This window comes from Colobus angolensis, unplaced genomic scaffold, assembly GCF_000951035.1.
Source record: "Colobus angolensis palliatus isolate OR3802 unplaced genomic scaffold, Cang.pa_1.0 Scaffold345, whole genome shotgun sequence".
In the NCBI taxonomy this organism is placed as follows: Eukaryota; Metazoa; Chordata; class Mammalia; order Primates; family Cercopithecidae; genus Colobus; species Colobus angolensis.
The window spans coordinates 136,856-152,549 of NW_012116766.1; the positions used below are offsets into that span (position 1 = coordinate 136,856).

At 35.9% G+C, this 15,694-nt stretch overlaps 1 protein-coding gene across 2 annotated transcripts in view; it reads left to right on the top strand.

Moving 5' to 3' along the window:
• The first annotated feature begins 6,169 nt into the window (after positions 1-6,169).
• The window catches only part of TNIP3 (TNFAIP3 interacting protein 3), a 103,689-nt gene continuing 94,164 nt past the window's right edge, over positions 6,170-15,694 (top strand). For both annotated transcript variants that reach the window (XM_011952694.1, XM_011952693.1), the window contains exon 1: positions 6,170-6,251. In XM_011952694.1, the coding sequence (XP_011808084.1) occupies positions 6,249-6,251 (3 nt within the window). In that variant the 5' untranslated portion in view covers positions 6,170-6,248. The remainder of the gene's footprint in view (positions 6,252-15,694) is intronic.

Genomic DNA, 15,694 nt, shown 5'->3' on the forward strand with positions numbered 1-15,694 from the left:
GTCATAATAATCACTGTACGAGATTGTGGGAAAAATATAAGCTTCTGAGACTCACAAACCAGGGTGTGTTGGGCCTTAGATTCTGCATTGCTAGCAATTTTCCTCGTAATACCAGTACTGCTGATCCAAAGACTCCACTTTAAGTAGAAAGGAGATAATGTTTGTAAAGCATCCGGTATACCATAGATGATCAGAAATAATTGCTAATCATTATTTTCAATCATCATTGTCATCAAAATCACATGTGTGAATTGCTTCCATTACAGTTAATTATATACCACAACAATTATAATGTTATTAAGTCATACAATAATTGTAAAATACTTATTTCGGCAATAAACTCTGTCCATATATGCTTATTCCTTATATTACATAATTTTTAAATATTAACAATTTTATAAACAAGAGACTATGAAAGCCTGTTGAATTTATGACACTTTTTATTCTCTCTCTTCATTGTAATAGATACAGAAGATTGTGTGAAGTCTTCTTAGTATTGCCCAATTAGACGTATTATTACCAATAAGAATACTTGTTGGCTTCATTCAGTAGCAAAATATTATGCCTTGTATAATATCAGGTATTATATGTATAGAGAAGATAAATATTAGAAGAATATACACCAAATTTTCTGAAAATGACTGTCATCTTTGGAAATCACAGTCTAATCATAGGAGTCTATTTCTCCCTTTTTTCCCTTTTCGTGTAGTGTAGTTTTATACTGCTTAAATTTTTCATGATTCTTATGTGTAACTTTGTAATTTAAAATATTTTTTAAAATAATTTTTATTTTGGGTCTTTGGCTATGCTTGACTTTCCAGAATCCTAGCATCTTTGTAAAACAGAGAAAATTTTCTTAAGAGTGAAGTACTTCCTCTTAATATCAAATGTTTTTACACTACAATGAAGTACTCAAGAAGACAGCTTTTCTAAAGTTCTAATTACTCCTTTTTAGGAAATTAAGCATTCAGTTATATAATTTTTAAATTGTACTGGGAGTCCAAACTTTTAGGTCTTTGGTACTTTGGTTTAATATCTGAAATCATTCATGCTATTAATTCTATAAGTAGAATCAACTCAGAGTATACATACTGTAGAGCAATGTGAAGGTCATATTTGTGGGATATTTTTCACAATGATATAAAGGACCTTAAGAAGACTATTGATTTCGTGCCATAAAACCAATCAAAATGGAAATGTGTTGTTTGCTATTTGGGGTGATATCAAATTAAACTCTTTGACAGGGAAGGGATTTTTAGGCGCTATGTATACCAGTCTCATTTTTAGATAAAGGAATTGAACCCTCCAGGGGTTAAATGAGTCTGATATTTAATAAGTATGTTAGAACAGATGCCCCTGGAGAATAACGCATTGGTTTACATTAAGCCTCTGTAAACAGATTTCTCTCCTTGGTGTATAAAATTACTTTTGATACACACTGTAAAATTTTTTGTGAGTTTCAAAGTGCTAGAGGTAAACTTTTACATTTGTTATATAATCTTTCGGATCTTTTGGGATAAAACAAAGAGGGCTCCTCTCAAACTTCAGCTCAGTGAATGACTTTACTTTAAAATATCCATAAACTTAATAATTTTAGTAATTGTTTTTAGAGTTCCAGAGTTCCTGTCTATTCCCAAGTGCATGAACCCCACAATACCGTGGAGCTGGAGTGAAGATCTGAAGATCATTTAAAAACAGCTGACTGCAAATGAAGGTCATAGAAGGTGGAAACCACAGCTTAACATTAAAAGTTATTTTTCCATTTTAGGTTTTCAACTGAAAACAAAAAACTGCTGTAAGAAAAATGTCCCTTCAAATGTCTCTGTATTGAAAACAGAAAAGGATACAGATATAGTGAGGGTAAAAGTCAAAGGGCCCGAGTGTCAAAGAATTCTTTGGGGACTTCTCTGTCAACACCTGAGATTGCCTTTGAAAGGCCACCATATCTTTTGGGCCTAGCTTAGAGTGATAACTGGACTTTGGTCCCAAACAGCTGCATTTCTGATTTATCGACATCCATGGTTCATCTCCTTTTTGTTCATCCTCTTTAGTAAGGAGATTTATGCCCATCCTCTGTCCCAATAGTTTGCATGATATATCCTCTTTTTGGCAGCATTCTACAGAACAAAAGTTGACTACAGTTCTTAGGAAAAAGCAGAACTGTGCTACTTTAATGATTTAAATCATGTATTGTTTATCCCTTTGCTATCCATATCAGAGTAAAGAAAAAAGCACATATACAGTGATGGAAGAGAATGTAGCAAAGATGCATTGAACGACTCGTTTCTCTAAAATAAGAGTCATCAAATGCTGAAATCAGCTAGCCATACTTCTAGTTGTGATAGGAGTTTGTATCTGTGAGAAAAAAAATCATTCTTTTTTTATGAAGAACAGGAAGCCCAAACTAACACTAAAGTTTGTTCCTAATAAACTGAGCTAGGAGAGAGTAGAACACAAGCCCATAATATGACCCTTTCTAGTTTGATATCCAGTCCAGCTGAGGCTCCTAGCACAGCCACCCTCTGTCCTTTAAGTAATATAACAGGTGATATTCTGAAGTTGCCATGGGAATATACTCTCTAGTTTGCCTCTCTCATCAAAACAAAAAAGACCCAAGTTTGGCAAGAGGCCATGGCCTCCGTCTTGAAAGACTCTGGAGAGTAATTAAATGTCCCTAATCCACAGAAAGCTCTCACCTAACAGACAAAATCTAGATTGAACACTTCCTGAGGAAACTGTACTTAAATGGGACAAACATTGCCAGGTTGGCTTTACCACACTTGGTAGAAAAACTCTACGGTGGTGAACACTTTTAAATCATTTCCTCAACTGTGACGACTACATTTATTGTCTCCACTCAATCTCCATTTCTGACTCATGATTTGGAACTTGGATGTTGGGAGGCCAAGAGGGAAAGGAGCCTGAATCTGTGGCAGAGGGAGAGGGAGCAGAGTGCTTGGAATCTCGCCAGAAAGAAACATGTGGAAGCACTTTGCCTGTCTTCCCAAGGACACCTGCGGACAGCCTACACACGAGGCATGCGGTGAGGTCCATGGGAGCTGACTCTTGAGTGACGCATTCAGCTCATCTTCAGAGACAAATTGGGTTTACCCTTTCTCAAGCCTAAAGCTTAGAAATTTTCTTATATTAGGCTCTTTAACACTGTCGCTGAAAAAAAGAAGAAACATTGAATATGACTGCTTTTTCCTCCTCCAAATTCTCAATGGCCTTGTGTTGCTTCTCCAGTCTCATTTTCTCCTTTCCACTCCTGTTTTCTTCAGACACTTGTACCCTCAGACATGTGAAATTAATTTTAGATCAATTACTTTTGACACTGGTCTTCAAGTTTTATTAATTTTTTTCCTAACTCATTTCCTCATTTTTCCCTGAAGGTAAATCACTGAACAAAATACTGTGAACAGTAAAAATCATTTAGTTGGCACATGGCCAGTTTCTGCTCACAGCTGATGTCAGGTGGCTTAGATGTATACAAGAAGCAATACGGCGTTTTAAGTGCAAATAATGCATTTATTTCATGGTGGCATTCAACAGAGTCCAGTTTCCTTTCTACAGTTAGAACGGTGAGAAGCAGTGATAACAACATCTGTCTTTCTGTTTTATAGACTATTCTCCTCTCCCAATAACAGTTCCATGAGGTAAATAAATATGGTGTCTTTCTACATTTTCGTTTGACTAGCATTACCATCCTCACCATCCGTCTCATAGTTTGGGGGTTTTTTGTTTGTTTGTTTGTTTGTTTTGAAACAGAGTCTCGCTCTGTTGCCAGGCTGGAATGCAATGGTGTGATGTTGGCCCACTGCAACCTCCCACTCCCTGGTTCAAGCGATTCTCCTGCCTCAGCCTTCTGAGTAGCTGGGATTACAGGCAGGTGCCACCACGCCCAACTAATTTTTGTAGTTTTAGTAGAGATGGGGTTCTACCATGTTGGCCAGGATGGTCTTGATTTCCTGACCTCGTGATCCGCCCGCGTTGACCTCCCAAAGTGCCGAGATTACAGGCGTGATTTTTTTTTTTTTTTTTTGAGACGGAATCTCACTCTGTCGCTTAGGCTGGAGTATGAGTGTAGTGGTGAGATCTCGGCTCAACGCAACCTCCACCTCCCGGGTTCAAGCAATTCTCCTGCCTCAGCCTCCTGAGTAGCTGGGACTACAGGCGCATGCTGCCATGCCCAGCTAATTGTTTTGTATTTTAGTAGACATGGGGTTTCACTGTGTTGCCCAGGCTGATTCTGAACTCCTGAGCTCAGGCAATACGCCTGCATTGGCCTCCCAAAGTGCTGGGATTACAGGCGTGAGCAACCGTGCCCTGCCACGGGTGTTTGTTTTTTAGAGACAAGAGTCTCACTATGTTGCTCAGGCTGGAGGCGAATTCCTGGGCTCAACTGATCCTCCCACCTCAGCCTCCCAAGTAGCTGGGTTATCCCATAGTTTTTGATGGAAATAACTTCTTGCCTGGATCAGCACTCTCTGAAATATGCTTCTATGCTCTCCCTCCACACTTTAATTGATGTGATAGTCAAATGAAAGGACATGTGGCTTGAAACAAGAAGGTCTTTCAACACACTTTGGGAAAACTTCAGTTCCAATAATAGCAATCACATTGTGAATTTGCATAGCATTCTGCAATTTTAAAAGTGCTTTCAGGAAAGGAAGACATTAGTTAGAGCTGAATATTCCAGTCTGTAAGAACGGCTTAACTTTTAGACTCCTTGTTGTTGGCTGATTAATTTCTCCTTCTTCTTTCGATATTGTGCTAAAATAGCATACTCTTGTGAAATATTAAGTAATTAATTTTCTCACATTGAAAAAAACTAGCAGGGTAAATGTCATTTTGTGTTCATTTAAAAGGCTTTTTAAAAGACATATTCAAAATGCTTTAGGGGACCTTGAAACAATGGAATTTTCATATCAAATGTATTTAATTTAATAACTCAGGTTAAGGATGGACTGTTTACTTCCTAAGCTCTGTTTTGATTTTCTTTTTCAGTTCACCACATATGCAAGCTACATCGTATAATAGACTATTTTTTAAATTTTTTGAAAATACAGAAACATAAAATACAGTATAGAAAAAGAAAATACAGTAAAGAAAAACATAAGAAACAGTATGGCTTTACCAAACAGGATCGATTTTTACAGCATTTTGTAATAAAAAAGATAATGTTGAGGCTCCCTTTGTCTCACACTTCCTAAAGCATGTCTGTAGAAGTGGAAGTGTAGAAGGGGATTATCACTGTCCATCTGTTTTTCTGGAGTCACAGTGCCTGTTGTGATGAGAGCTAAAGTAGAGCAAAGAATCAAACTCTGAGAAAATGTCTCCTCCAGCATATTGCCAGTATGCTATTTGCCATTTTCTGAATCTTACCATGCCTATCTGTAAACTGAATACTTCAATATAAGCAAATGGTATAACTAATCAATAATAATCACTATTAGGCACTTCCTCAGCAAACATTTTATTCCCAAACTGGTACAAATGTCTTTACCACTTTGGAGAGGTTTACCACTACTAATGATTATGCAGATTGTTTTCTGGTATAAGAAAAATACACATCATTCCTAATGGTATAGTGCCAGTGAAGCCACATAGAGACTCTGAATATAATTTCCCCTGTAAGTAAGAAAACACTCAGCAAGTCCTATTTTTAAAAGGTAATGAGCTTATTTCTAAATTACTTTAAAGGGTGACTGTTTAAATGTTAACCTGGGTGCTAGCCCTCTCAGGGAAAGAAATAGGAAGATGAAACACAGGAACATTCCTAGAAATGAGTGTGTGACCTATGTGGTCCTTACAGTAAGTTATACTAATTCTAAATTTATGTTTATGTGTTGTGGCCCTAGTAAGCTGATATAACTTTTCCATTAAGTGGGCAGGTAGATTTCCTGTAGTACCCCCAATTGCCTGAAGAGGTTTATTGTTTTCTTGTGTTTCCATTACAACATAGAGACTAAGAGGGAATCCTCTGCGGTATTTTCACATAGGTTGTGAATCTTTTATCTGTAGGTTGTATTTGTATCTGAGAGGTGAATATTAATAGTCTCTTGGCAGCAGAATGACTTTCTTAAAAAAGGGGTTTCCCTGTGTATGGGTGGATTAACCTTTCAAAATACATGTTTCTACTTAAACCACTTAGTTACTGTTTGATTCAAAGAGTCATAAAGACAGGTCTCCGTATTAGACCTTGTAGTGCGCTTACCTAGACCTGAGAGGGACTTTCAGGATAGAACATGGTGAGTAACATAGTGTCCTGGGCCTTTACTTTCATTTCGCTTACTTACTAGAGTTGGCTGTAACTTAATTTCTTTTTAAAATGCATAAAGTTCTCATATTAGAAAGACATGTATAATCGATCAGGAGCTCAGTAATATTAACAATTAAGATATGGTTTTATGTGTTCCCGGTGAGAAATGACATAGAACTTGTTGTAAATGTAATAATGTATGCTGTTTCCTTTAAAGTTTTTACTTTAGAGCTTTTATCAGTTGGCCCCTTTGTGGACAGTAGATAAAATAAACTTTGCAAATGACACATTTAACTATGTGAATGTTACTCTATTTGCTTTATTACTTCTAAAAATCCTATAAATAATAACTAAATGTCAGTACTTACATGAATAATTATGCTTTCCTTCTTGGCATATTACAGGGTTGAACAATCTTGATTAAGCAATGAGCAGAGCCAGCATCCATTTAGTGTGTTCCTCTGCAAGGGACATTTTTCACCATGTTCTTCATGGTGCTATAGAATCATGTCGATGGGGAGCATAAAACATTCTAAAAGAATGTATTTCTGAATATAAAGTTACCGGGCTCTTTTATTTAAATAGTCAAATTTCCCAAAGGAGATTGGAAAATAAACTTCCCTAGGAATAATTTAAGTGTGAGCAGTTAAACCATCCTGCAAGGAAGGTTCATTTTAAAAGCCAGCAGTAGACAAAGGTAGACTAGATGCTTACAGGTGCAGTGCCGATATTTCTTGAATCTGATAACACTTGCTTTCTGGCTTAACCACAAACTCCCTGCTGTGAAATGCTGAGAACTTCCTTCTTCTTAGGAATCTCAATCAATGCCCTCTGGCAGAGACTCCCAGAGTGTCCTTTCAAGTGGCACTGCATGCACAGACCTGTCCCCACAGTGAAAGGCCTGTATCGGGCCTTAACCTAATGAGCAAGAAGCAAATATTTGTGGAATGGATCAACGTTAACAAACTATGTTCAGATATGATCTTCTCAACTTTCTATTTTTTATATCAGAATTTTAATGAATTTTTAAAGTCTAGAAGAGAAAAAACATTATGCCTTTTCATTTTCTCCTTTCCTTTTCACTCTGTCTCTCTTTCTTCGTGCCTCTGTTGCTTTCTCTCTGTCTTCCCTATGTGTACCTCTGCCTCTGTCTCTTTTCCTGTCACTCTCTGTCTCTGTCCCCCTTTGTCTGTTTCTGTTTCTCTCTTTTTTTGTCTTGATCTCTCACTGTGCCTCTGTTTTTCTGTCTCTCTCTCTTTCTGTCTCCCCTTCAGCTTGGTCCTACTGTCTCTCCAAGTATATATTTAATTATCATTGGCTTCCAGTACAATTCTCTCACTGAAATTTGTAGCCATAGCACAATTCCCCAATTTTAATGATATTAATGAGGCATGAATGAGGAAGAAATAAGACTTTTTAAACATGGGAAATAGACTGTTAAATACAATTCCTCCTGTTAAAGGAACATAAAGCCCATAGTCGTCAAAGAGACCTGCGGCACAGTGTAGAAGAAACAGGCAGAGTTCCCGTATATCTCATCAATCAAAGTCTCTGATTCATCAAAAGTCCTGGAGGCCTCCTTGTCCAGGTGGGGGGCAGAAGTGGAGAAGGTGTGAGGAGGGGAAGGCAAAGGTGCTTACTAAGCTTTTGGCTGACTAAATACTTCCTGCTGGATAAAACCTTAGACCTCACTGTAACTGTTAACTTTCAAAAATTGCTCTTTAATACTTTACTCTTTAGCTCTTTTTCTAAACATTGCTTTCTTATTAAGATCAGATAATGATGAATTATCATAGGAACACCTATTAGTCGTAGTTGACTCCCATCTGTTTGTGGTTGTGACAGTTTAGATCTTTCAAATATTTGTTTCGTGAAGGATAAAGACCTTACAACAAACAAACAAACAAGCAAACAAAAACCTCACTTTTCACATGTACGTCCACAAGTCTTAAAGAAAAAACTAAGAATAAAAAATGCCCTTCTAATGAAATTGCACAGAGCATGAGTAAAAATCAATTATATTTGAAAACACGGCCAAGATTAAATATCTCCATTGTTTTGAAACAAAGACACCATATGGGGGGAAATTTTTCTAGTGGTTGCAAAGCACAATCCAAACAAATGAATCTCTTGATTAATCTAAGTATGTAAAAAACCTTGGATGACAGTCACAAGGGGCCATTTGTATGTAGTTAATAGATCATTGTGATAAGTAATAAAAATTAATCATTCTTTGCCTTTGCTAATCTGACATGTATGAATGCTGCAAGAAGAAAGGATATAGGATGTAATGTAGCATTAAGCAGTATAGTTAATAAAATACATTTGAAGGCAAATGATTCCTTTCTCAGTTTTCAATTACATCTTAAATTTCAAATATGGTGAAATGTTTCCTTTTGATGTGAATAAATATAGATATATAGATTATAGCCAGATGACTCTCAGACACAGTGTATAGCTGACACACTATATTCAGTATGCTGTTCAGTATGTTGTCATTTTTTTCAATATTAGAGAATACGTTGTCATTTTCCCCCAAACTCTTTACTTAGAAAGGTGTTCAGAAATCTTCTAGGAAGATAGTTCACATTTTTTAAATTATGAAAGGCAGAACAATTGTAGATATTAAGATAAAAGAAAAATTGTTCAGTTTAACTTTAAGCTATAAAAATCAAATTTTATTTATAATGAAAAGAAATACCTAAAATCATTTAATAGAAAAAAATGAGTAGAAAGATTATAAACTTTAAAGTGTTTAATGTAGACAAAATAGAACCTGCCTAAATATGGGTGAAAACAATAAGATGAATTTCTAATTAGAGACTGTTCTGCCACTTGTTTAAAAGCAAGAAAAATATCAAAAAACATAACCATGAACATGAACATTAAGATATAATTAGTCTGAGAGGATCTTGAGCTTTACAGGTAAAAGCCAAAGTGTGGATTCTGTATCGGAAATCCAGTGCTCAGGGATCAAGTCTCTCAAGTCTCATCTCAACTTTTCTTTTTCTTTCTTTCTTTCTTTTGTTTTTTTTTTTTTGAGACAGAGTCTTGCTCTGTTGCCCAGGCTAAAGTGCAGTAGCACGATCTCTGCTCACTGCAACCTCTGTCTCCTGGGTTCAAGCAATTCTCCTGTCTCAGCCTCCCAAGTAGCTGGGATTACAGGCACCCACCACCATACTCAGCTACTTTTTGTACTTTTGGTAGAGATGGGGTTTTGCCACATTGGCCAGATTATCTCAAACTCCTGACCTCGGGTGATCCTCCCACCTTGGCCTCCCAAAGTGCTGGCATCTCAACTTTTCATTATCAGCAGAGAGTACTAATTAAAATCACAGAGCTGAGATCAGTCGTTATTATTCATTACTATAATTGAACAGTCTTCCATTTATTTTCATTTGAGGAATTGAGACAGCATAGTTCTTTGTATTGATGCTTGTATTAATCTGGGGATAATCACTGTCTAGCCTCAGGTGGTTAGATTTAGCACAACTGACTAATTTTAATAGTAATAATGTATTTTTTTTTGAAAGAATAGTTTCTGATATGGCTTCTATTGCTGAAAATTTGATGGAAATCAGAACTCATTATACTCTTTCCTTTTAGTTGCTAACGATCTGTTGACAGGAGTAGAAAAACTAGTATTACAATTATGCGGATACCTTCTATGCTAATGGATAGGGAAGCTAAGAAAGTTGTTCAAGGACACAGCTCTGTCTTCTGCTCTTCATGCTCTGAATCTCATAAGGCAATGATGAAATGCAAGTGCGATAACAAGGCATTTACCTTTTCTAGTTTCTGTGGAGCCTTGTAAGGTCTAAATAAATGTGGTGGAATTTAAATCTTGTTTGATACTCGAAACTCACTGGAAAGCACGTAGCAAAAGTGATTTTTTATAGGACATTAATATTATTGTGTGTTATTTTTTAAAACCGTCTTTCAGCTACTTTACCATGGAAATAATGAGAGCGAATCCAGCATTAAAGTTTGAATTGTTTCTTTACAAGACCAGGTTTAAGTTTGGTCATTGCTTGCCAAGCTGCATTCAAAATTAATGTATAGTTATAAAACAAAATTTATTACTTCAGAACAAAATCCTGGCGTGCAAAGGTTTCTGATAAATTGGCACAGGCTATCTTTTACTTCCCTTTCAAGCGGGTAAGCATCTGCCTGGAGGAACTGGTACAGTTAGCAGGAGGCTAAGGATAGGCCGAGGCTGGCACACCTGTAATGGATATGAAAGCGATCCATTCCTAGTTCCACCTGAAGCATATTCGCATAAAAACAAACACACCCTCAGCTCCACATTTTCATGATTTTCAGCAGAACAACCAACTTTAAAAAATAATAACTTGTATAATAACATTTATGTCCAATAAAAATCACTTTCTCTACAGGCTTTCCAGTGAGTTTTGAAGATTAAACAAAATTTAAATTCTCTCACATTTATTTGGAGCTTACTATTTGCCATGCAACACTAGAAAAGTCATCTTATAGGGCAACTGAGGTGGAAGTTGCTTGCAAATGCAGTATCTTGTTTAATAATTATGGACTTTTCTTTGAAGAAGGGAGGTATTATCCTTACTTTGCAGGTGAGTACATTGGGGCTCAGAGTGTTTAAATAATATGCCCAAAGACATACAGCTTGTTAAACATGAGAGACAGATTGGAATCCACGTCTTTTGACTCCAAACCCAATCATCCTTCCAATACACATTTGAAAAAGCGAATTTGTAATTTGGGGTGTTTTTATGAACTATATCAGTAGAAATCCACAATACAGGAATATTCCCAAATAGAGCTGAATAAAGACTCAACAAAGATATGCTCATTTTTCTGCAGCATGAAGGAACATTCTATGGAAAACTAGATCCTCTTCACAGGGCAAAAATTTCACTAATATTTCACTAAGCCTCTAAGATGCATCAAGAGCAATATAGCAATATTGCAAAAATCCTAGGATGACCAGTTTTCATAACACTTAAATATTAGGAGCACTCTTAGCTACTATAATGTACAATCTGTTCTCATATCAGAGCTGGTGATAGACATTCGGCGACAGGCAAATGTAGTGATAGCCCTGGTGACAGACAGAATCTTAGTCTCCTGACTCCTTGTTCAGGAACTTTTTTAGTTTCAGTCCTCAAATGTCAGTTTTGCATGTAGAAGAAATGCAGGTGTCCTGATGTGATTGAGCTGTAGAGAATCTGTGGTGGCAGAAAACTTTAGCGCTATAAAACAAAAAGATTTCTTAGAAGGAAATAGATGATGAAAGCCCCTTATTTGACATCTTTCTCAGAAATATGAAATGGAGAAAAAAGTAGTTACAGCTCTTTTGAGTAGTTCTTTCTTTTGGTTTAGCCAAACGATGTGTAGCCAAAAATCTTTTTCTTGTTCTCAATTTCTCTTGAGCCATTACTGTAAATGACAGTAGTGTGTAATTTTCCTTTCCTCCAATTTCTTCCACACTGTAATCAAAGGTCCTTAAGTACCTGTTAGGTATAGGAATCTTATTTGCTAGAGGAAGTAAATGAATTAAAATGTGTAACGTACTCTTTTTTTGAATAGCATTAGCATATTCTTAAAAACATTGACCATTTGCCTTATTTTGCATAGAAATTATCTGAAATCTTTTATTGCTGTTTTAGCTTTGTGCTTGTAAATTTAGGTTAGTTTTATAGTCACGTGACCTGCTTTACTGTTCCTGTTTCTAGGCTAAGTGAATTCCTTTTTCTTTTTTAATATTTATGGAGATAAAATGACTGATCGGGAGCTTTAAGGATAAAGCTTCTTGGACATACAAACTGGTTATTTTATATATTAAGAGTGATTTAGACTGAATATTAAAGATATTATTAGAAAAACATAACCAAGATTTTATACTAAAAATGTTATAGTTCTTTACATTTCTTTCTTACCAATAACAGCAAGGATCTCAAAAAGGTTGTCCATTATCGTCCACATATTGGCAATAAGTATCTCAAGCTTTGGAAATTACAAAAAGCCATGAGAATTGCTAACAGTAAACCAAAACTTTTTAAAGAGCATTGTGTTTTATTTGTTCACACCGATTTTTTTAAATAGAATTGTAATACCTTTGGGGAGGATATTTCTTCACTTACTCACCACAGCCCCTACCACCGCTTGTCACCAATTTATGTCAGCTTCCTAACTCTGCAGGCATTTTCCCACTCTTGACTGAATCTGTTGCTCTTTTTCATCCCCTACTCAGTCAAATTACAGCAGGAACAAATCCATTCGTTCAGTGAAACACACAGACTGGCACTCAAGGCATGCTGAATGCTCACAGCTAAGGACATTCACTTATTTCTGACTCTAAAAGTTAAGTGGTAGATTTACCTAGGATCATCTTTGTTTATTCCCCTACACTATTTATGACAATTTTACTTTTTTGCCATTACATGTTTAAATAAAATGTATATAAGCTGATAATACATGAGTACCAAAAGGTTAAAAAAACATTGTTACAATACAAGCTAGTTTTAGCATCTTGGAAACATCTAATAAAGGTTAAGTTATCAAATTTGAATTGGATATTGGTGAGGGCGAATATAAAAAAAAAGTAGTTAATTATCATAAAAACCTAAAAGCATTATGTTTTCAGATTGCTTTGTGTCTTAAAATTTTTGCTTCTTTGTAAAGAAACCAAAACTAGAATTCACCGAGGATTTATTGTGGGCCAGAAGACACATGTGGACAACCATTAATAGATCTCTCCCTAGAAAACAGCGCTTAGCAAGGATGTTCACCTATATATTTTCAGTGACATTAAATTAATATGGTATTAACGTATTAGTCTTCATGAGTCCCAGCTTTAGCCAATATTTTGATTAATTGACTGCCTACCTGTAGGCCTCTTATGTGATCAATAAGAAAGATTTCATGTATTCTTAAATGGTATAATGTCATTTAAAAAAAATTAATATAAGTGCTTTTATATCTGTAAGCATGTGAATGTACATATATATGGTTTTCAACCTATTACTTTATAGAATCTTCATTACTTATTATATATGGATACAAGGATAGTAATTTTCATGATAGTTTAATACCTGAAGAGAACATTTCATCCTAAATGGATTGAACCCGGTTAACATTTAACGTTAATTTAGTAAAGATAGTAAAATGAAACAGTTTCCAGGTAGGTGTTATGAGTTGTAAATTGCATGACCCAGAAAGAAACACATTTTATATAAATAAATATGCCTTGTCAGCTTCTAGTCCTTTCTACCTTAAGTAAAGTTTTCATGCCTTTGATTGTATGTCAATTACATTTGGATGCCTCTCAATGTGTAACATAGACTTGACTGACATAAATGTAAACAATAGTACAATAATTCGTTGGTAATTTTTAATAAAACATTCTCAAGGTCTGTAAAACCTATTTGAGCAAACTTTGACTATCACGGGTAGTACTAACATCTTGCCCTTGAATCTGACTTTAGAAATCCAAGTATTTTAAAAGCTGTCGCTAGAAATGTTGAAAAGCTCGTAAAACTTTGTTTACTTCCAAAAGTAAGTTTATCTTCAAAGTTAGGTTATTTTGGAACTATGGATTGTGTAAACTTCTGCTTAAACAATCAATAGCTTATGATTTTCACTGATGTGCTGAAATGCATCCAAGAATAGAGAACATCTTTTGGCTAAGTTAAACAGAAAGCAACAGCTGCATCTTTAGCAGTATAGGAATTCCTAAAAAAAGAAGAGAAGGACAAGGAGGGAAGAGAAAGCAGAAGTAATCAAATGATGGAAACAAAGACATGTGTTTGCTTTTAGCTTCAGAGAATGCTCAGTCAGTTGGGTACTCTTACTTCTATGGGTTTTTTGTTTGTTTGTTTGTTTGTTTTTGATATGGAGTTTCAGTCTTGTTGCCCAGACTGGAGTGCGTTGGCGTGATCTCAGCTCACTGCAACCTCTGCCTCCCAGGTTCAAGTGATTCTCCTGCCTCAGCCTCCCCAGTAGCTGGGATTACGGGTGCACAGCACCACACCCAGCTAATTTTTATAGTTTTAGTAGAGATGGGGTTTCTCCATTTTGGTCAGGCTAGTTGAAATCCTGACCTCAGGTGATCCACCAGTCTCGGCCTCCCAAAGTTCTGGGATTACAGGCGTGAGCCACTATGCCTGGCCACTTCTATGGTTTTTAATTGTAAATCTTTTTGTTCTCAGAAATTATATGTGGCTATAGCTAGGGAAAGTAGTGCACACCTGTAGTCCCAACTACTCAGGAGCCTGAGGGAGGAGAATTGCTTGAGCCCAGGGGTTCAGAACTATGGTGCACTATAATGGTGCCTGTGAACAACCACTGAACTCTAGCTTGGGCAATATAGTGAGACATTGTCTCAAAAGAAAGAGAGAGACAGAGAGAGAGAGAGGGAGAAGAAGAGGGACAGGGAGAAGGAGGAAGGAAGGGAGGGAGGGAAGAAGAAAGGAAGGAAGGAAAGAAGGAAGGAAGGTAGGAAGGAAGTAAGGAAGGAAAATAAACTATTGGAAATTAAAATTATGCCCGGGATATTGACTTTTCTGATTATCACTGGTTAATATTTTACTTCCTGGATAGAATAATAACAAATGTAAAATTCTAGCCTGGGAAAAGCCAATTTAGGAAGGAAGTACAATGTTCAGTAAACTAATTAATGTCTTTGAGACAATTTCCAGCTTGTCTGTTTCCAGTGCCTCCAAGATACTATTTGTCAATTTTAAACTGTACAATATTAAGTCTGGAGATTTCCTTTGGCACATGCCATTTTTGGGGTGTTTACCACCAGAGTTCAAATAATACAATACCATTGCCTAAGAAATATAGTTTTATGAGGTTGTATCTGTAATGTAAAAATTTTGTAGGTTAGTTTTAAAATATATTAATATTAAAATAGATCAGCATCTAATTTTATTTTATTTCAAACTTAAAATTTCATCTGTATAATTTTCAATTATGGAACAACAATAGAAGATCGTGACTACAGGTCAGATGGTTTGGTGTCTAATCCTAGATCAGTCATTAATTAGCCAAGTCATTTGTGTTCTCTGGACTTCTGTTTCCTCTATTGTAAAATGATGGCATTATAATTGTTAGCATGTTCTCCACAGTGTCAGATTCTATGATTCCCTGATACTCCAAGACTCCATGTGTAATTTCACATATGCTTGGAAATTAGCATTTTAAAGGTAATTTTTGAAATAGTGAAAGAATATAAGACAGTTTAAAAACCTTACTACAAATTTGTTTATTAATTAAATATTTAAGACTTCATGTTTCAGAGATGAGCACTTACTGCAGTCACTCTATCAGATGGCTATCACTTGGTTTCCTCTTCAACATATTTGCAGAATTGTGTAATATCTCCAGCATGCCATATAAACAAGATGCGCAGTTGTGCAATTTTGCATATTTAAAAGATAGCTGTACTAG